We start from the raw sequence: 22,779 nt of genomic DNA, 5'->3' as shown, positions 1-22,779 counted from the left end.
TGTGTGATGTGTTTTCGTCGGAGTAGAATGAGAAGAGATAACGTAGTGTCACTCAGCTTGGCCATGAAGAGACCTATGATGTAGGTAGTGCTGTTAGGCTACTTTCCACAGCTTCACTCAGACGGCTTCCAGCGGCTTCACTTCAGCGAGTCCTTTCTGACAAAGAAAGAGATGTGAGAATATAGAGAGAAAGAGAAGTGATGGAAAAGAAAGAAGAAATTATATATTTATTAATTAATTTTTAAATGTATCAATTAGTTAATAAAAAGATCTAATTTTTGAAATATTAAACATAACCTATGATTTATGAAATGGGATCCTTAAAAATGATAGTTTCTGTAATTTCTACTTTTTAAAACTCAACTTCAAAAACTCCTATCTAAAGTTTGTTTATATAAAAATCAGATATTAATTCAAATATTGTAAATCATAATAATAATAATAATAATAATAATAATAATAATAATAATAATATATTCTAAATTAATTTATAAACATACACCATACCCATCCACTTCATTTAACACCCTAAATTATTTTCTCCCTCTTTTAACTCTCGTCTTTCTACTCGTTCCCTTAGATCGCCATTGTCGTCGAGAAGTGCCCAACGCTGGAGACCACCTCCAAGCGCCTCGCCCCTATACAGTCCCGCTTGATGGGAGTGTCTTGCAATGGAATTGTCCCTACCGTTGATGTAGTTCGGTCGGAACTCTATGGTACGACATTGGCAGAGTGAAGTTGGAGACTTGGTGGTAGGGAGACCCTTTGGTCGGCTGTTAGTATTGTGGTGGTACATGTAGTTGGTACAAGTGGTAGTGGATCAGGCGATGTTTGTTTTGGTTTTAGTTGTTGGAGTGGTAGTGGTTTTCATATTTTAGTGTTGTTGAGGGTTAGGGATTCTTTTTGTGGGTGGTACAGGTGGAGGTACTGGTAATAGTGGTGGTGGTGGATTTGGCGGTGGCTGTGATGGTGATGGTGGTGGTAATGGGGACTCTATAGTGTAGTTAGGTAATTTATGGCAATTGGAGGTGATGTTGACGGAGTGAAGATAGGACCTTGGCGGTGGGAAGACCCTTTGGTTGGCTGTTGATGATGAGAGTGCGATGGTGCTACAAGTGGTTGGTGTAGGTGGTGGATGATCTGGCGGTGGCAATGAGGTGTTGGTCTTGGTTTTGGTTGTTGGAGTGGTAGTGGTGATTTCCATATTTTGGTATTGTTGGGAGTTTGGGATGGTTTTGTTGGGGGTGCAGGTGGAAGTGCTAGCCTTGGTGTGGGATCTGGTGATGACGATGAGGTGGTGGTGGTCATGGAGGATAGTGCGGTGGTTGTGGGTTGGATAGCTAGGGCAATGTGTTTATGATCAATTATTTGGTTGATTGTAACTAATAAATTCCTTCGTTTATGACCAATAAATAATATGAGATCAATTATTTGAGAATGTGACCAATAAAATGGATATTTCGTGGGTAATGAATAATATGTAATAGATAATTTGTGACCAATAAATAATATATGACCTACAAATTTGAATTGCGATTTATAAAGTTTGTGATTTGTGATCGCTAAATAAATTGTAACCTATACATTTTTTAATTTGTGACGTGAAATTATTTGTGACTTATAAAACTTTTGATTCATAATCGAAAGATAATATGTAACTAATAATTTGATAATTTGTGACCAAATAGTAAAGAATTGTGAATATTAGCCCTTGTATGAGTTATATTCTTTGAAAAAAATGTATACTTAAATAGTATTTTGACATCATTTTAACCATACATTTTTTAATAAAATAATATTATACGCAAATTCAAAACTTTTCCTTATTTTTTAACTATACATTTTCCATCAATACACTATTCAAAAATACATTTTCCCTTGAAATGGGGCTCAAACAAGGGCTTAATATATTTAATTAATAAAAAATATTTTAAATTAATTATTTTTAAATAAATTTTAATTAATATATGATTTTTGAAGTTTTAAATCTTGTTTCTTAGTTTTAAAATTGACTATACTTAGATATGAAATTTTCCCTTTTCTTTTTGACTTATTATTTTTCCTAACTAACGTTTTTAATGTTAGTCTAGGTAATAACACTAGTGATATTATATGATAAGTTCATTCAAATACAAAAAAATTATGATCCATTTAATATGACATATGATATGCTAACACTTAAACAAACTAGTGTTCAACACCAACAGTGTTAGATAATATTATTCTTCTTTTTTTAAATATACAAGAAAAAGTGGATGAAAATTATGTGTGATCGAATGGAATGTAAAAAAAATATTTATTATATATAATTTAATGAAAAGTGTCCTAAGTGGTATGAGAAAAATCTGCTTCGCCCTTCTGCACTAATATTATTAGGTGGCACAGATCTCATCTAGGAGGAAGGTAGAACAATATCGTTTGGCCAAGATTTCAAGCACTACGCGGCTCGTACGTAACTTATCTTTTATGAGAAGTTGTTAGTACACTTCAAAAACTCTAATTTAGAAATCGCAAAGAGTATCCATCGTCTACGCACATTCAATGTTTGAGAGCATGTCGCACCCATTTGTATACGGTCAAGAGAATTGAAATACGAACTAATAGTTATTTGAAAACTTCATTTCAATAAAATTAAGTAGTTATCGACAGAAACTATAAATTTTAAGTACCGGTGCCGCGAGCCATGAATTATTCACTTGAAAAGTTCACGACCTCTTTCTGAAATAAATGAAATAGTTTGAAACTAAATTTATTACTTGATATAGTCAAATAATCGATGATTTGAAAAGCTTTTATAACTTGACGAAATGATCTATTGTAATCTCCAGATTTCTTACCACCACCTTTCAGAGTGCCGATTTTATTGCTCGATTAGTTCGTGTCCTCCCTTTTTGGAAAGAAACCCGCTAGTGCAATATCGTACATCATAACCTTGACATTTTGTCAAATCCTTCACCTCAGTTTCCTTGATGATAATGGGAATCAATATTCAAAATAATCAAAGCAGTGAAATTTCTTAAATTTTAGTACATTTAAGAAGAAACTTGAAACTGAATCAGTGGTGCAATTGAAATATCAATGTCATATTAACATTGACTCAAAATATGAAATTTACATTTCGGTATGGTATCCAAAAATCCTCGGTCTCTTCGTGGCAATTGTCTTCGGATGGATTAAGGTTGTGAAGTTGGATTGTCCGGATCTTCTATTAGTAGATGGGGTGATGTTATCAATTCCTCCATGTTTTTTCACGTCCATGCTTACCCTGTTATATATTTATAGTATAAATATAAAATGTGAAAGAAATAATCAAATTAGATGAAGTGTCGAAGTAGTTGGAAATGTGGCATTTGTGTGGGATGTCAGGGGTTCGGGTCACTTCCCACGTAATTATTAAAAAGTCTTGATTGGGGCCTTGGGCTTTTGGGCTTCCTTGACTAAAATAAAATTTTATTCATTTTATTTAATTTTAGAATTATTTAATGGGTCAAACTAGTCAGTATTTTTTGACCGTTTTTTGTAATAACCCATTACTCACAGTCATTAAAATACTCACTACTCACAGCAATTAACATTTTGCATTTTTCTCTGGTCACGGAGGAGACAGCTACTTCCAGTTTTGCCTATATAAACTCATGTCTTGGTTTGTGAAAGAAACACATCAAAGAAAACAGAAAATCATTTGAAAAGAAATCTTATTTCTCATATTCTGAATTCTTTTATACTCAGCTTTTACACATATTCTGAAGTACCTTCGAAAGTTCTGAAAACCATTCGTGATTGTTGTATAAGTGGTTTATGATCGTTGTATTCTAGGAGTGATTGTCCACGGAGGTCACAGCAGTTATTGACGGGCAATTTCACTCTAGGACATCGTGCTATCACGAGACTCGATCGGACAATAAATTTTATAATTCTGAATTTCATTTTTCTGAAATTGCTACAACTGATTATTTTTCCAACATACCCAACATTCTTTGGCATCACGCTGCACAACTTTTGTTCTTTATCAATAATTACATAATTTAGAATTTTATTGATAGATTACATGAAGTCAGTTCCTGTCGATGCTACAAAAATGTGAAGAATGTTGACCAACTCTTGAATTATCTTAGTGAAAATTGTGCGTTGATGTAACTAATTCCTATTGAAGAGGTTTATTCATGGGAGCACTGAAATGCTTAATGAGATCTTGATTTAGATGGTAGTTATATTTTACCAATTGTTTCTTCAAAAGAAGCCTTTCAAGTATTTTAATCTTAAATAATTATTCCTTTTTTTTTTTTTAAGAATGAAAAAAAAAATATCAAATGTAAATACACATTGCACCAATTTTAAAAATAAAAATGAGAAGGCTACTTTGATGCATATTTTCAGAAAATTTGAATTGAAAAAATGGAAGTTTTCAAGTTAAAAGTATTTAACATGTGTAATATATTATTACCAATTATTGTTTTATATTTGTGTTGGATCCTAAGGATCTAAATAAAATTATTATTTTATGAATTTAGAGATATTATTAATTTAGTGCATAGATTTAGTCGAGATAAAAAATTTCATTATTTAAACAAAATTATTGATTTATTGACCATTCATTTATTGAGAATATTGTACTAGCAATTGAATACTCTTTAACAATGTATGAAACTTAGTTCAAGTTTTTCGAAAATAAAGTTTACTCTATTCTTATTAGTAATGTTATTGTATGCATTACTCAGGAAAGTTTATAGTACTCTCAAAGTATGAAAACTCAATACTCCTTCCTACTAATACATGATTGGGAGTACTAGAATTTTTTTCAAGTACATTAGACTTAAAGAATATTGGTAAGCCTCGCTTCCTAACATGTATATGAGTGTGTGTGTTAAAACAAATGCAATTAAAAAACCCAAGTAACCCAAACCCATGGGAGATTGACCGGATTTCCCCCTGATTTTTAAGTACCAAATTTAGGCTATAACATTATAGTATAGTATAATAAGGGGTAAGTTTTAGCATGCTTTTATAAAAGTTAACGAAATGTGTGATTAAAAAGATGATAAAAATTGTTAATCTCATATAATGTGTACTTAAAATTGATTCCCGACCATTTCAAAATTTTATCAAACAGGCGCTAAATAGCTTTTTGAAATATAAGATATACAAACCATCAACATGAATAATGAAAATACTAAACCATCACAACTTCATGTAACTATCACATTTTAATTTTTGGGCAATTAGCACAAAAGGTCCCTACCTTTCAATATTATTGTGTAAAACGTCCATACTTTTTATTTTTTTGACATGTTCGCCCTTATTTCAATGTCTCATTATAGAAAACGTCATTTTCACAATTTTAATATAAAATGATCAAAATACCCTCTCATTTAAATAAAACAAAAAGAAAAGAAAAGAAAAGAAAAATAAAGAATAAATAGTAATATTACTCCTAAATGTTTTAAAAAGTACAAGTGATTTCAAATAATTATTAAAAGACCTAATAGCAGAAACGTCCCTATATTTGGTTTATAGTGTGCAAAACGTTCCTACCTTTCAAATTGGTGAAAATAATGTTTTTCGCAATGAAACGTGGAAAGAGGGATGAAAACGCAAAAAAATTGAAATGTAAGGATTTTTTCTCAATAAGTGTCAAACATAGGGATTTTCTTTTGCTATTAAACCTTATTAAAATATTAAAAATTACAAAAAAATCTCTCTCTCTCTCTCTCTCACACACATCTTCTTCTCCAAATGAGCCAGTTACCTTAGAAGTCAAAAAAAGCAAGCAAACCACCATTCAAATTGCTGGACTACCATACCGTCGAAAAATCCCACTTCTCTCTACACATACCACCCAACATTCAACCTTGGAACCTTCATGCCAATTGATTTATTCGGAATTGCAAGCCAAAATACCCAACTCGCGATTGCAAATACTAGCAACATCACCTGTTTCGGAGAGACCCATATCATTTCCAACACATCAATTGACTATACTCACTAGGGCGCCTCTCTTCATGATCTTAAAATATCAACAGATATTTCGACGGTATGGAGGTTCGGCTGCTTGGGTGATGGTTGGTCGGAGTTTTTCCACTTATAACGTGGAAATCCCATTTGGAGAGAGAGAGTTTTCGTTATTTTTAATATTTTAGTAAGGCCTAATAGCAAAAAAATCCCAACATTTGACATTTCTTGCGGAAAACGTCTATACGTTTCAATTTTTTTGCGTTTTCATTCTCATTTCTATGTTTCATTGCGAAAAACGTCATTTTCACCAATTTGAAACATAAAGACATTTTACACACTATAGGCCAAGCGTAGAGACTTTTTGTGCTATTAAATCTTTTAATAATTATTTGGATTCACTTGCACTTTTTAAAATATTTAGGAGTAAGATTGCAATTTATTATTTTTTTTGTATTATTTAAATGAAAGGGTATATTGGTCATTTTACATTAAAAAATGGTGAGAAAGACGTTTTCTGCAATGAAATATTGAAATAACGGCAAAAATTTAAAAAAATGAAAGGTATGTACATTTTGCATAATAACATTGAAATGTAGGGACTTTGTGTACTAATTACCCTTTAATTTTTTTATTGCAATATTTTTCAATTGTTGTTCAGTCCAGTTAACAAAGGAACTACAAATTTATTTCTACACCTTAATTTATTTATGGTTTGCTACATGATTATTTTCAAACACACATTCACATAATAAAATATTTTACACGTGTAATTAAAAACATTTTCCTATTTTTTAACCACATATTTTTCTAAAAAACACTATTCAAAACTTTTTTTCCTTTTTTTTTTTTTTTTTTTTTTTTTTTCCCTTTTTAATTTTTTTTTTTTTTTTTTTTTTAAAAATTTTTTTTCTTTTTTTTTTTTTTTTTTTTTTTGCTACAATAAAGATTGTCAAACAAGCTCTTAATTAACAAAACATGTACGCAGTATGATTATCTATCTGTACAATACAAGTCGATGAAAACATGGAATTAATTATTAATCACATCAACTTGTGAAGATCACTGGGAAAAATGTCATAGTTGTGCTTTATCTAATAGTGCAAACTTGTAAATCTTCGTGTCGGCGAAAAACATCGAGCGAATTCTAGTAGAAACTCGAGAGGTTAGACACTAACATTTACCCATTTATATATATTGATTGGCTATCAAGCAAAGAATTAGGAAATTAAATTTAAATTTTAATCTAATTCATTTTAATCTAATCCACAACTTTTCAATCACACATTTCATTAACTTTTATCAAAATTTACTAAAAAATTGATTTTAATCCATACCAAACATAGGCTTATATTAGATTGGAACTAAATAAATAGGACTCAAAAAAAAAAAAAAAAAGTTCAAAATTTGAGATGTATCTTGATCAATATATGCAAAAGATGATGATTCAAAGTATGTTTTCCGCCATAGAAGTGTTTATACCCTCATCCTTTTTTCTTTTCCCTTTTTTCAATGATTCGCCTGAATTTGGAAGGAACATTAAATGGATAAGTTGAAAAATGAATACTCATCTGGTGAGTGGTGACAGCTCTTGAGGATTGAGAACTATGTTGAATAATTAACCCTCCAGTGTAATATTGCTTGCCCAAATGAGCATCGCAGAAGCACCAACACCAGCATCTCATAAAACACAAATCTGTGCGAAGAAATTAATGTTTTGAAATGCACAAGTGCTTGCTGCTGTTGGAATACTCATTTGAGCAAGAAAGATTACATGGAAGAAGCCATGTCTCCCCCTTTCACTCTCTCTGTCTCTCCATATATTACATGGTGTTGGACATGGGAGTCTGATCCTGAGAAGATAAGGCCAACATTGATATAAATACTAGAGAATGAATGAGCAGAAAGTGGGATGCCCAACTGTCATCCCACCAACCCGATTGACTAGGGTTTGGTACAATTATCCCCTCTAACTTGCTTTCAACCATCCATCAATTTTCTTTTAATCCATTCCCATATATCTCATTTTTCAAGTATTATCTGCTATTAATACCCTTTTCTTCCACCCCCCCCCCCCCCCCCCCCAAAAAAAAAAAATAAATAAAAATACCGAGAGATAAATTTTCCATTAACTTTCTAACTAGAGTATTAGTTATTGTCAAAAGCTAGCATGACATATATTTTGTAATTGAAAAGATTTGATAATGTAGTCGATCAAGTTTGTTGAATCTCAAATCGATTAAATTCCTTGTTTGAGCTCCACTTTTGGGTTAAAATACATTTATTTTTGAGTAGTGTTTTGTTGGAGATTGTGTGATTTAAAAATAAGAAATATTTTCTGATTTAAGTGTATTATTATTTTATAGAAAAATGTATGGTTGAAAAAGAGTTTTTGTAAAAATGAAGGCTAAATGAATTCATTTTTTAAATTTGTAGTAGGAAAGGGAAAATGGAATAGTGAGTCTTGGAAAGTCAGTTGAGGGAAGCACACCAAGGAATTTTAGTTGTCGACAGACCTGCCATTCAGATTCTAAGACCAACAGAATGGCTACTTGTCGTGGTTTGTTAAATTAATTTTTTTAATAGTAATAGTAATACTATTTATACAGTTGTTATCTTGGGGAAAAAAAAAAAAAAAAACTTGAATGAAGGGTAGTTGATAACGTGGTCTATAGTTGACAACGTGGCTATACACGAATAGTAAATAAAATATAATTGTATGATGTATTTTAATCACCCTGTTTCAATATTTACTGTGTTGACCTCGATTTCTGTATGAGTGATGTGATCAATAGATCCCAACTCCTCTCATATTCACGTAGTTTATCTCCTACATACTTGGACAAATCGTTAGGAGTATATGACCTTCTACGATGGTGAGGGAGCGGCTACGAGCATTTTGATGATTAAGTTAGTCAACTTGTACGATTATATTTGTGTATGGGACATACAAAAGATGTGAACTACAATACTATTCAGGCATCGTGGGTATACGAAGAATAAAATGAGAGAGAGCAATAATATTTGAATGTGTAAAATTGCATCACCTTCTAATAGCATTAAATGTGAGTTTTTATAGTAGAAAATGAGGAATGATCCTCATTCTGATGAAAGTGCATCTTCTCGTAGGTGTCACTCCGTCAATCCTAAGTTAAGGGGCATTCAAAAAAGTAATCACCATATAATATATGTTCGATTTTTGAAAAGTAGACCAACAGGTTAATTATGAGACGTCTACTGCAAAGATGTATTACATCAATCAATCATATAAAAAATCTTGCACTGAAGATCTCTTGTAATAGGTGGAGTAGGAGATGCCTTTTCTCATTAAACAGCTAATTGCTTTGAATTTATTCTACAGCATGTTATAGCACCTCATCTAGGCCATGAATAGTCGGCCTTTAAATAACATCTCGACTGAGGTGATGCATATCTTTGGCTACCTCAATATATAACCTCGACTAAGCCAAGTAGGATAGTAATGTGGTGTGCACCTGATTGGCCTTGCTAGCTGATAGTCACACAACAGATTCTTGGAGCCTCGTCAAAAGAGGCGTAATAGTACACAGACATCTTTTCACGTGAAGAACATAGTGGATTTAATGTTTAAAACATCATACTACATAGTGAGTATACGTCAAATGAGGAGGGACAGATAATTTCACCAATTAATTTGAGCAGGTGGGTAGACGTCTGTCACTTCATACACGAAAAGTCGGTCTAATCAACCATTTCTCGGTTGGACAACGACTCCCTCTAGGTGACCCATGAAAGTTCTTCTCGAGTCGAGTAGGGCCACAAGAAAGTTCCGACCAGACTGATCTCCTTAAATTCCCATTAAAATCATGACACTAGACTAATCCCTCCAGTGCGAGAGAGTGAATCAATTATCATCATCCATCGCTACTCCACCTCAGTCGAGAACATGCTATGCCTCTATTTCTATTAATAGTAGGCTCATCATGCACAAGAAATCATATAGTAGAGATAGATTTAGAGCATCTATACGAACAACAAAAATTACTGAAAACTATTAGTTACGAGAAATTATAATTATAAGAATTCCATGGGGGTATCATGCTATGTAAAAAGTGAATACAATGCATTTATGGCCGTAGAAATCAGAATAAGTTTCGGAAGTTTAGTCAAAATGGAAAAGTACAACTCACTCTATATATTACAGTATACTAAATAATGAAAAGAAAGAAATACCAAGCAATTGCCACAACGTTATCGGCATCCCAAGTTAACTCTTCCTTCGTCGTTGATAGTCTTATTAGTACAAAGCTTCTGAAGATCAATGTAACCTATGATGGTGTCCTCAAAGCCTGCATCTTGAAGTTGAGCTTCCTCGAATGTAGATCCAGATAGCACCGTGTTTTTAAACATGGCTCCTTGGAGGTTTGCCTTCGCAAAATTCACTCGATCCAAAACTGCATTCGAGAAGTCTGTGCCTGGAAGTCATTATGGCAACTCTTCACTTTAAGAACGGTCATATGTACAAATTTGCACTTCTACAATTGTCAGGGACCTAAGCCTTAATCACTCCTTACAATAGAAATAAGAATCAAAAGATAATCAAAGTGGAGATATAGATTCAAGATAGTTCACTCTAGTGTGAGAGTTGCGTCAAGTTATCATTGTTGGTTTCAATATAACAGAAAAGTACAAATTTGCACTTCTCGCTCGTGCCCTCAAAAATCAAACTAAAATCCTCTATATGGCAGGTACTATGGTTACCCTTTCCTATATACAGAAGGCTCTGCGAAGTCCAACAACAGCAAAACAGATATATTATCTCATAGAAACATGATAACCGCAGGGGTTTGTGGAATCAAGTAACAGTGATGAAAATTTATGGCATAAAACTTTCTTAATATTAAATTTGATTGTGGATAAGTATATACAAATGGAAGGTGGAAAATTTTAAAGATGTGTAACTTTGAGGCATTAGGAGACAAAATGATGTACTAAACAGCTTAAATTTGTTATAACTAAACAATTTTATTATTTCAATAGCAATATATTGTAATATGTGTAGTCTACTAAACAACAGAGAAAGAATAGAATCACGTGCCTCTAAAAATGAATTAAAGCATCCTATTAAATTCCTAGAGAAAGTCAGATTTTTTTATTTATTTAGTTTTTTCCCTACGAGTATGAGAGAAATTTTGAAAAATAAAAAACACTATATGAGTATCAAATTGAGCAGTCTTTTGATGATCCGTAACTTACACAATTCATGTTCCTGTCATATAAGAAGTACTGCATTCAATTTTGAGTTGATTGGCTCTAAACTTCATGAAGAAGACTGTCATTTGTCCCTCTCTTGCAAAATTTCTGAATTACTCGAAATAAGGTTGCAAGAACAAATTTGCATAGAGGAAGAGTTAGCTAATGATATCCAAATGAAGTGAAAGGGTAAACCATCTTACCCTTAAAACTGGCTCCAACAGCATATGCCTTTGACATCACCACCTCAGTCATATCTGCACCATCAAACTTTGCATCCGACATGAGTGCTGCAGCGAGAGACTTCCCCTTAAGGTTGGATTTCTCATTGGTGTAATCACAAAAACGAAGATCAAGTGGTTTGTCATAGACTCCATTTGCTTGACCTATTGTATTGCCCACAAATGCACGTTCACACCTATTTGGCTCTGTCGACAAAGGCGGCAGCCTCTGCAAATCAAACGCCAACACATTTCAATTTATTCCACCACTAATTATCTCAAATGGCAATTATTTTAGAAACTCAGACCATATTTTACATAATCCGTCTCAGGCCAGCGTTAAGGATACAGGAAGAGAGTCGTAATAGATTAACTTTCAAGCACACATAAATCCTAATACACATTTAAATGTTTGTTGTTGTAGCTAGATCATTTGAGAAACAAGAATTTAACATTTATGGTCAGTAATGACAAGAAGCATTAATTCTATTCCCAAACATTTTTCTATCAATTGTAAAATCAAAATAAAAGTGCAAAACTTGACCAAGAAAAAGACTCTTGAATTTAGACCTGATTAGCCGCAATTACAGGCGAGGCAGCAGTCAAAGCCCAAACAGCAAGAACGCCACAAGCGACACTCCTGAGCTCCTCAAATTGAGTAAAACTTTCAACAGATTTGAAACCATCCTCTATCGCTGAACCCACCACGAACACGCATCAAATATATAATCGAAACAAAAATCGGTTACAGCAAAATTATCTTAAAATTGTTTAAGAAAATCGTGAAATTAATGGAATTCTTACAGGAACACCTGATTTTGAAGGGAGATTGGAGTTCCCGAGGAGTGGGACGAACACATTTGGCCGGAAGTTGTAGACCGGAGAACACCTTCGGCGACAGAGGAATAGAGAGTGACGCCATTTTTCCTGTCTATTTTTGTTTGAAATTCGTCAGTCAGTGGCTTATCTATCTGACATGCAATTGCCTATCCAATTAGCCATGTCATGTTTAAGGAGGCGTTTGGAACATCGAGACTCTTCTGTTCCATTTGAGGATTAGAATGTTCCATGTGTTTTTGTGCTCCATTTTTTTAAAAAATGAATTTTACAATAGGGATTTTTTGGAAAAAAAAAAAGTTAAAAAAATGTTTTAAATTTACATAAAAAAATATTTTATTTAAGAATGCCTAACTGAAAAGAATTTGGAGAAAATTTATTTTTTATATAATTTGGGCTCAGGCTAAATATCTACTTGTTAGCATGACTAATAATTATTTGCATCTTTAAAATGACGAAGAGTAAATTGTTGTGGATATCTAACTACAATTAAAAGAGGCAATGTCATGGCACTGATTACAAGCCACAACTCATTGGCTGGCTTAGAAGCTAGATTTTTACCAGAAGAATTTTTGAACGGCTCATTGCTGGTCGACTGAGCCATTTGTATATTGGGTGGGGAGACATTAGTAATATCGTCTTTTCTTTTGGTTTGTAGAATATTGTAGTAGAGAGAAAAATAGTTATATTATCATTTTTCTTTTGGTTATATTGGGTGGGGAGGCATTAGTAATACCAAAGAGGCAATGTAATTGTTTCTTTCTTTAAAGAGACTTGCTGCAAGTACAAGAGGCCATAAGTGACGACTCTTCATAGAGAATCAATCGTCGAAACATCTACAAGGATTGGCTTAGAACCATTCAAATACATATATCTAGTTCGACTTCCCTCTTCGAATCAATAATTGAACTATTCTTCAAGAATTCCTTTTTTGTAAATTCTTTTCTCCCTTCCACTTTCTTTATCATTATTCCACCCCAGTGCAATCCAAATGATCAAATTAATTAGGGCGAATTATTGTATATGCATAGAAATATCATTATTTGATTGATCTAAACTCGTGTAATTTATTATTTGTTAATATTTTCTTTTGGTCAATTGTTGAATAAAAGGAATGACCCTCTTTCATTTCTTCCATTTTACCTAACCATCTATAGCCCCTATAAGTGTTATGCACAAGGCCCAATCAACTTTGGACATAAACACTTTTAGTATATAGTGGATGCAATTTGTGACAGATCTATTATTTAATTAATATTTAATTAAATTAAATAATAGAGTCCATAGATTCAAATCTTGATAATTTGTTAATTACAAGGAATTGTGATTGTGAGATACAAATTACATATGATTAAATCTTCAATTACTTGTGATCGTAAATAATAACAAGATATGGATATCGTTATTATGGATAAACCATCACGCGTGACATTTCTTACTTGTGAAGTAAATAACTGATCTCACTAGCTGAGGTGTGATGACTCTTAAATGAACATGTAGATGTCGTGTTATAGAACAAAACATTGGAGACCTGTTGGAAGATTTCACATGAATAACTATCTGAGTGCCAGTGGATGGTCTCTAACATTCGGTAATGAAATTGATCCTTTGACTTGAGGTCATCATAGTGCCTTATATGAGGACAAACATACTTTGGCGATGTTTGATGTTACTTTGTCAAGGGCCGCTATTACAGTATCGTTCGGGTATGTTAAGATTCATATGAAGGTTGTGAATGATTAAAAGAGGATTCGTCATTCTTAGATAGTAAAAGATTATGATCCACATTTTATTCAGTTAAATTGATAACGAAATCTTTGGCCAAGGTGTACTCTAAGTCGAAAAAGAATTTTCGACTTATATTGACTTGATAGTGGAATGAAAAATATGATCGACAATCAAGATTGACACATTTTCATATTTCACAATTGATCGGATCATATTGACGAAAGGATTATAGTTTCACGGTAAACGAACAAATTTGATTTTACCATACCACGTGACATTTCTTATCACATGTATTATCCTGACACATTGCTAGATGTCAATTTGGAACGGCGAATGTGAATTGGTGATAATTTAGAAGGGATGTTTTAATTTATCAATTTTGATTAGATCAAAATGATAATTCATATTGTTAGGTATCATGATTGGAACCTAATGTGTCACATACAAAAGGAGAACTAGAAAATTAAGATTTACAAATTAGTTAATTTAATAAGAGTTGGATAAATTAATTAATTGAGTTGCTTATTTGTTGGCCCAAATTCATTATTTGGATTATTATTTCACGGACAGAATTTAATTAAATATTAGACCGGGTTAGTAGCCAAGTCAAGCCTGTTTGGGTTTATATAAAAAAGTAGTCAGGGTTTATAATTTGTAAATTTTCATTTTTCTTGCTAGGACAAGAACATAAATCCTGATTTTCTCACAATCTTGTTTCCTGTGTGGATTTTCATTGAAAGTTGGACAATTAGACACCTATGGGTGACAGATCATGATTGTTAGAACAAAAGAGTTGCAAAGAAGTTTGCAAAATTAAAGAAATGTACAATTTCTATCACAGTTTCTATCTAAATACAAAGCAAATCCTTGGTGAAAATTAAAATTGTTTTATTTTTCGCTGTGCATGATTAAGTAAATCTCCAATAGTAGTATCAGAGCCTACTTTGTATTTGTTAGAAATCGTTTAACATTTTTGTGCAATCAAAAGTTGATTGTTATACATTTTTCTAGTTTCTAGCAATTAATGAAATTTGATTTCATTTTTTTTTGAAATCTAATTTGAAAAAAATATATATATTTTTGGGTATAATAACAGGGTAGGTTGAAGCCGATAGCAAAACTATCGCCGACGAGTGCGGAGGTGGCACATGGTTCATCGCTTCATGGCTGCCGAGCGTAGCTTGGAGCATGAAATGGCGATGAATGTTGCTACACGAAGCAATGATGACGATCACAGTTGTTGAAGGTTTCGACGCCGGCTACATAAAGCAGCGTTAAAGCAGCCGTGGTGATAGCATTTAATGCTGTCGCAGCAGTAGCCTAAGGCGCACCGCATATCACCAGATGTCGTGTCGGTCATCACCAGCGCCACAAAGAGAAAATGGGTGAAATTCTTTAGAATTTTCATTCGGGGGAGACGAATGGAGGCGGAGACATGATTTGCAATTTGTGAAATTGCAAGCCCTCGCCTACAATTATGTAAAAAGGGGGTCATTTTGCAATTTTAAATTAAACGGCTGCTCTGCAATGCTTGTTAATAATTTTAAGTGGGTCAAATTGCAAATTTCAAAATGAATTCTAAATTTAAGCATTTAAATGGTTTTAAATTTGATTTTAAATGGGTTTTGACCTATATTATCAATTTTGACCAAATTAAAAATATTATTTAAAGTTGACGACTTTTATGTATTTTCATTTAAATTAGATTTTGACTTAAATATTAAAATTTCACCCTAAATTGAATTTTATTTTATTGGAGTATTATCCTAAATTAAAATGTTAATTCAATTTAAATTAGCATTTAATTAAAATTTGATTTTAATTAATTACTCACCCTAATATGTTCTTGAAATCAGAATTAGATTCTAATTTGACATTTAATTAGAATTTTATTGAATTAAATTGTCTCGCCCTAAAATTCGATCAAAATAGAGTTGAACTCTAATTTGATATTTAATTACAATTTAATTTTAATTAAATAAATTCGCACTAAATCTTGGAATTAGATTTGGACTCTATTTTTTTTTTTATATAATTGAAATTTGATTTTGATTAAATTCAACCACATTAAGTTTTGTAATTAGAGTTGGACTCTAATTTGATATTTAATTAAAATTTGATTTTAATTAAATAATCATGCCCCTATAATTGTGAAATTAGAGTTGGGCTCTAATTCGTTATTTAATTAAAATTTGATTTTAATTAAATAATCATGCCCACTAATTAAATTAATTAATTAATATGATTAATTGATTATTTAATTGTTTCGATCCATTTGTCTAAAATAGTTTAGACGACCTTAATTGTTAGAAATTTGAAATATGTTTGCATATAATATTAGATATTATATATATGAATGTATTTATGTGATGAATGTATTATAAGTGGATGCTTATGGACTAGACCATGTGGATGTGTTGAATGATTAATTTTATTCTTATCGTTATATGAGTTGGGAGTCTACTATTATTGTTATTATTATGGATCTATGAGCTCTTAATCATTTTGGACCTGCGACTCCGTTGTTGTTTTGTTACTATGGGCTTGCAATTCCAATTTCATTTAGGCATGCGTGCTAACTAGTATAGAATATATGTTATAGCTGGACTGATTGAAGATGCGAGAAGTGGAGAAAATCATGGAGATGGTGTATTGATACAGATCAATGTAATAGCCCATAGGAATTGACCGACTAATCTTCCTTATGCCTCGAAAAGACTAGATAGTAAAAGTTTATAATCATCCACACTACTATAGTATATTATATATATGTTTATTTGCATGGCAGATGTATAATAAAATATATCTATGATTGTTACGACGAGACATTTGAATGCAAAAACCCGCAATAAAATATTAAATCATATTTTACATTTGCCTTCCATCATCATAGTGAATAACTAGAGTCCTCAATCGATCTCATCTTGTTGAGTACACTCAAGGCCGGTCTACTATGAATATGGTTGACACTATAAATATTAGATATTTTTGAATAATGGGTTTGACTTAACTAAAATTTACCTTTTGTTGAGCACACTCAAGGAGATGAATTTTAGAAGCATGTTAAGCTAACACCTAAGATGTGTGAAGACATGAAGTTGTCAACTTAATAATCTGAGAGTTGTATGGAGATACAATTGATAATCGTATCTATTCAAATGTTTTATTAAGGCTTGTTGAGTACACTATATGCCTTGATATAACAAATGGAATTCCAGCGCACTGGAAGTCAAGTATAGATTCCATAAATTTATGCGAGAAGATCATAAATTTGAGTTAAACAAAGGAAGCATAATTAATTTAATAAAAATCCATGTTAAATTAATTGATGTATTTTATATATTATTTTTTACATTTCGTCATTTATATTTATTGAATCATGAGTAACCATGTATATTTAAGAGGCATACTGGATACCAATCAAACCAGATTTTCTTGATTGACACTACAATATGAGAATGTTCTGGGCATGAGAAAATTGACTATGTCCTTGAATAGCTGTTTTCAAAGACACCTGTTGATAACTTGCTAAGAAAGAGGTGGCTGTTATAATAAACATGGTGAAGTCGATAATACTTCAACATGTGTGATGTTTGCATTATGTCACTTGAGTTACGAAAGCAACATGTGAGAATAGATGTTAACATATGATTTTTCATTTCAAAGAGTTGTATGATAATAATCTTGTATGGAAGGATATTAGACTTCCAAACAACTATACCGGTGCAAAATGACAGAGGAATTTTCAGTCGGTACTCATGTATTGAAGATGATTGACATTGAGAAGTTCTCTCAATTGAGTTCAATCCTAAACAATAAACTAAGTATTGACTTGATTTTGCAATCTTTGTCAGAAAAGAGCTATTCGCAACTAACTATGAATTTAACATGAATAAGTTCGAGTGCACACTTATTGAGTTGTTTGGCATGCTCAAGACTGTTAAACCCAATATTAAAGTTAGTAGTGGGCAAACTATTGATTCCTCTTAGGGTATTAAGAGGAATTTTAAAGGGACTTTGGGAAGGCATCCAATATGGCTAAGACGGTCAAAGTGAAGGACAATACCAAATCTAATGACCCTTATTTTCATTCTAGAATGAAAGGCCATTGAAAGAAATATTGCAAGGCTTATGTCTATTTCATGAGCTCAAAAGGGAGAAGTCGACCTATACGTTGAAGATGAGCAAAGCTTACTACATTGCCTATAGAAGCATACTTCTTGCCGTTGCCTTTAGGCTTAGTATTGGAATTAGATAAATGTTGCTTTGTACCCAACATTACCAATACATTAAATAAATTTCGTGTTTGGACATAAATTATTTTATTGTTAATGACAATTATTTGTTCCTTTTTATTTAGATAAGACCTTAATGGTCATGGTAAGCTACAAAATGACATTTATATTCTAAATACTAAGCATTCTATAATGAGTATAGAAGTTAAAGACATAAAAGTGATAATCTGGATAATACATAAATTTGACATTGCAGACTTGGTCATATAGATGAAATGCAATTCCAAAATTACATAGAAATGTATACTTGGGGTCAATTGATTTCAAATCATTTGATAAGTACAAACATGATTAAATCTCATTTACTTGAAAAGGAGAAAGGTCTACATAATTACTAGCCTAATATATAGTGATGTATATAGATCCATGTCAATTAATGTCAATTGAGGTTTCTCTTATTTCATCAATGATCATGTATACTTGATGAAATTCATGTATGAAACTCTTGAAAAGTTCAAGGGATTCAAGCTAGAAGTAGAGAAACAAATAGGTAAATATACCCTCACACTAAGATCCAATTGAGGTGTGAATATCTTAAAGATGGAATTTTAGATTATCTAAAAGAGAATGAGATTCTCTTTCAGTGGATTTCTTTACATACATTACAACATAATGGTGTATCTGAAAAGAGGATAACAAGCCATGCAAACCTATCAAAATCGTTTTGGGCTCATGCACTGATTACAGTAGATTGCACACTAAATCGTTTCCCATCTATATCGGTTGATAGAACTCCATACGAGTTATGAAAAGGAAAAAGCCCCACTTATCTCATGTGGAAGTTTGGGGCTGTGACGCTTATGGGAAGCGTATTGAATCAAATAAACTTGAGATTAAATCCAATAAATGCATATCTATGGGATATCCAAAACAAATGTTTGGATATCAATTCTATAATCTCGTTGAGAAGAAGATGTTCATCTCAAGATATTCCATATTCCTTAGATAAATAGTTTATTCTAGGTGAGGACATTGTGAGCAAAATATAACTTGAAGGAGTTTAACAGTCCATAGATATAGTTGACCAAGTAGATGGATCTGATTTGATCTCACACCCGATGAAGGACATACTCTTAATCAGGAAGTAGAGACTCTCGAGGACATGACAGATCAGTTTAAATCTAGTAGGATCATTCGACCTTGAAAAAGGTGCGAATCCACGATTACTAATCAAGCATTATTAATCGAGGATGATAAACCAACTAATTACGCAGAAGCAGAGTCAAGTGTTGACACAAATAAATACCAGGATGTCATGAAATCCGAAATGAACTCAATATATGAAAACATGTTTTGAACCTTGGTTGACCTTCCTGATGGGATAAAACCCATATGTCTAAATGGTTTACAAGGAAAAAGGTTGACATGGATGGGAATATCTATACGTACAAAGCAATGCTAGTAGTAAAATGTTACAAACAAAGACAGTGTTGACTTTGATGAAACCTTTCGCCTGTAGTCATGCTAAAGTTCATTCGAATTTTGATTGCAATAGTTACATACCGTGACTATGGGTTAAAGAAAGACTCTTGGAGTTGAAATTTTCGATTTGATAGAAAGATCAAGATTTGATTTGATCAAAAATGAAGATGAACCATGTATTTACAAAGAAGATAGTGTGAGCATTATCTCATTTATAGTATTATATGTAAGACATATTATTAATAGGAAACAACATCACTATGTTTCAATCATTGACATAATGGTTGATAAAGGATTTCTTCATGAACAATATGGGAGAAGCAACATGATTTATAGAGATAAATCTAGAAGATTGCTTAACTCATCCCAATCTACATAGATAAAATTTTGAGAAGATTTTATATGAAGAAATTTGTTTACTTTTAAGCGGTTTGTTGAAAAAGGGTCCAAGCATGAAATAACCGCTGATTTAATTGCAAAAACTTAGCACATGATTGCTTCAGAAACAGCAAAGAGTTGCAGTATGGATCGAGATATTCATTAATAAACTTAGAGTAATTTTTAAAATTTTTGATTAGATGCCATTGTATTGTGATAATAATAGAGTCATCACACAAGTGAAGGAAATAAGGTCTCATAAAAAATCCAAACTTGTGTTAAGGCGGTATAATCTCATCAAAGAGATAATACATATAAATGACATAAAAAGAAGAACGAATTCTCACAATTAATAATATTGTAGATCCATCAACAAAGAGTTGTTGCAGCATAAATATGATCATCATGTAGACTCTTATGATATTATATACATAAGTGATTGAATCTAGTACAAGTGTGAATTTGTAAATGTTATGCCTTAAAACCAATCAACTTTGGACATAAACACTTTTAATATACAGTTGATGCAATTTATGGTAGATCTATTTAATTAATACTCAATTATATTAAATAATATAGTCCATGGATTCAAATCTTGGTAATTTATTAATCATAAGGAGTTGTGATTGTGAGATACAAATTACATATGATTGAACCTTAAATTATCCGTGGTCGTAAGTAATAACGATATACGGATATCGTTATTAATGATAGACCATCACGTGCGTCCTTTTTTATTTGTGAAGTAAGTAGCTGATCTCACAAGTTGAGGTATGGTGACACTTAAATGAACATGTGGATGTTTTGTTATTGAACAAAACATTGAAGACCCGCTGGGACATTCCACATGGATAACTATTTGAGTGTCAGTGATTAATCTCTAAATTTTGGTATTGAAATTGGTCCATTGACTTGAGGTCATCATAGTACCTTATATGAGGATAGTCATACTTTGGTGATGTTGGATGTTACTCTGCCAAGGGCTATTAATACGACATCGTTTAAATATGTCAAGAATCATATGAAGGTGGTGAACAACCAATAGAGGATTCGTCACTCTTATATAGTAAGATATTATGATATACATTTCATTCAGTTAAGTTGATAACGAAATCCTTGACCAATGTGTACTCATAGGTCCAAAAAGAGTTTTCGACTTATATTGACTTAATAGTTGAATGAAAGGTATGAACGATAATCAAGATTGATACACTTCCATGTCTCGTAATTGATCGGATCATATTGACGAAAGGATTGTAGTTTCACAGTAAACGAGCAAGTTTGGCTTTGTTATACCACGTGACATTTTTCGTCACATGTATTGTTCTGACACATTGTTAGATGTCAATTTGGGACGACGAATGTGAATTGATGATAAATTAAAAGGGGTGTTTTAATTTATCAATGTCGATTAGATTAAAATAATAATTCACATCATTTAGGTATCGTGATTGGAACATATTGGGTCAAATATAAAAGGAGAACTAGAAAATTAAGATCTACCAATTAATTAATTTAACAAGTTTTGGATAAATTAATTAATTTGATTGCTTATTTGTAGGCCCGAATTAATTAATTCATGGACCGAATTTAATTAAATGAGTTAATTAAATATTAGATCGGACTAGTAGATGGGCCAAACCCATCTAGGCTTATATAAATAAGCAGTTAGGGTTTCGAATTTGTAGAGAATTTTCGTTCTTCTTGCTAACACAAGAACAAAAACCCTGGTTCTCTCACAATCTTGTTCCCTGTATGGATTTCTATTGGAGGTTGGACAGTTGGATAACTGTGGGTGGCAGATCAAGTTTGTTCGAACAAAAGAGTAGCAAAGGAGTTCCAGAATTAAAGAAAGGTACAATTTCTATCACAGTTTTTTTTATCTAAACACAAAGTAGATCCTTGGTGGGAATTGAAATTATTTTATTTTTTGTCGTACATAATTAAATAAATTCCCAACAGCCTCTAGATCTAGATGATACTTTAGAAGCTATTTCTCCTAACGATAAGTAAAAACATACCCACTAATAAAGGAGAGTGGCTTTCTCTCTATTAGAAAATAAGAATGGAAGTCACAAGGTCATGTTTTCACACCAGCCTAGCTAAACATCTTAGATAGGCTAGTCAGGAAGCAGGATAGAAGTTGTACTTTTATCGCAAAACCTCATTCCCGGAATGAATCCGATATGATTAAGAAATCAAAAAAATGATCAAAACAAAATGATTTTTCAATTGTATTCCATAAAAAAATTTATTCAAAAATAAACATTCAAAAATAGTTTTTTTTTTTTTTTTTAGTGAAGTTACACAATCCAATTCGTATTATTAGTTTATGCTCAATGAATTGGTCGATAGAAATCACGAAATGAAGATGAAGATAGATGAAACACTAGACTTTAAGGAGGACGATGGTGGACAGAGGGTCTAGAGAATTCCTATGGATAGAAAGTATCTATTATGTGGGCCTGCTTAGCTCAGAGGTTAGAGCATCGCATTTGTAATGCGATGGTCATTGATTTGATTCCGATAGCTGGCTTTTCTTTTAGTTTTTATTCAATTTTTTGATGATTAATAATGTTCCTTTGAAATCAAAGAATATTGAAAAAGTGCCTTCCCCTTTTTCCAAAATCCATGAATTTTGGAAGTTATAGGAATTTCCAAAAAAAAAATATATATATATATATATATATATATATATATATATATATATAAAAAAA

The 22,779-nt window shown here is 32.1% G+C and overlaps 1 protein-coding gene, 1 non-coding gene and 1 pseudogene across 4 annotated transcripts; 2 read left to right on the top strand and 1 right to left on the bottom strand.

The window, feature by feature from the left end:
* Positions 1 to 9,974: 9,974 nt before the first annotated feature.
* On the bottom strand, positions 9,975 to 12,460 carry LOC111406110 (thylakoid lumenal 17.4 kDa protein, chloroplastic-like). Of its 3 annotated transcripts, XR_002704935.1 has the most exons (5): positions 12,207 to 12,460; positions 11,973 to 12,097; positions 11,385 to 11,631; positions 11,185 to 11,289; positions 9,987 to 10,403 (listed from the first exon to the last, which is right to left on the bottom strand). XR_002704935.1 is itself a non-coding variant. In XM_023035325.1 (4 exons), the coding sequence occupies exons 1-4, from the start codon at positions 12,322 to 12,324 to the stop codon at positions 10,180 to 10,182; spliced, it is 714 nt and encodes a 237-aa protein (XP_022891093.1). In that variant the 5' UTR covers positions 12,325 to 12,458; the 3' UTR covers positions 9,975 to 10,179. The 3 variants fall into 3 exon arrangements, 2 of the variants coding, with proteins under 2 accessions (XP_022891093.1, XP_022891094.1); XM_023035325.1 differs by lacking the exon at positions 11,185 to 11,289 and having other exon boundaries at positions 9,975 to 10,403; positions 12,207 to 12,458; XM_023035326.1 differs by lacking the exons at positions 9,987 to 10,403; positions 11,185 to 11,289 and adding an exon at positions 10,419 to 10,497.
* A 2,655-nt stretch (positions 12,461 to 15,115) lies between these two features.
* LOC111406796 overlaps positions 15,116 to 22,779 on the top strand; it is a 9,244-nt pseudogene continuing 1,580 nt past the window's right edge.
* Positions 22,526 to 22,598, top strand: TRNAT-UGU. The gene has a single exon. It is a non-coding gene; the product is annotated as a tRNA-Thr (tRNA).

Source organism: Olea europaea, chromosome 12, assembly GCF_002742605.1.
Source record: "Olea europaea var. sylvestris chromosome 12, O_europaea_v1, whole genome shotgun sequence".
NCBI classification, from domain to species: domain Eukaryota; kingdom Viridiplantae; phylum Streptophyta; class Magnoliopsida; order Lamiales; family Oleaceae; genus Olea; species Olea europaea.
Note: the sequence above shows the minus strand (reverse complement) of the source record. Positions and strands in the feature narration are given on the sequence as shown.

Bases quoted from the DNA above. Each gene is read 5' to 3' on its own strand.
- LOC111406110 (XM_023035325.1), bottom strand. From the start codon at position 12,324: ATGGCGTCACTCTCTATTCCTCTGTCGCCGAAGGTGTTCTCCGGTCTA. The intron at 12,098-12,206 runs GTAAGAATTCCA...TGGTGGGTTCAG, and splicing joins CTTCAAAATCAGGTGTTCCT to CGATAGAGGATGGTTTCAAA. The intron at 11,632-11,972 runs GTCTAAATTCAA...TTTGATTTGCAG, and splicing joins CTGTAATTGCGGCTAATCAG to AGGCTGCCGCCTTTGTCGAC.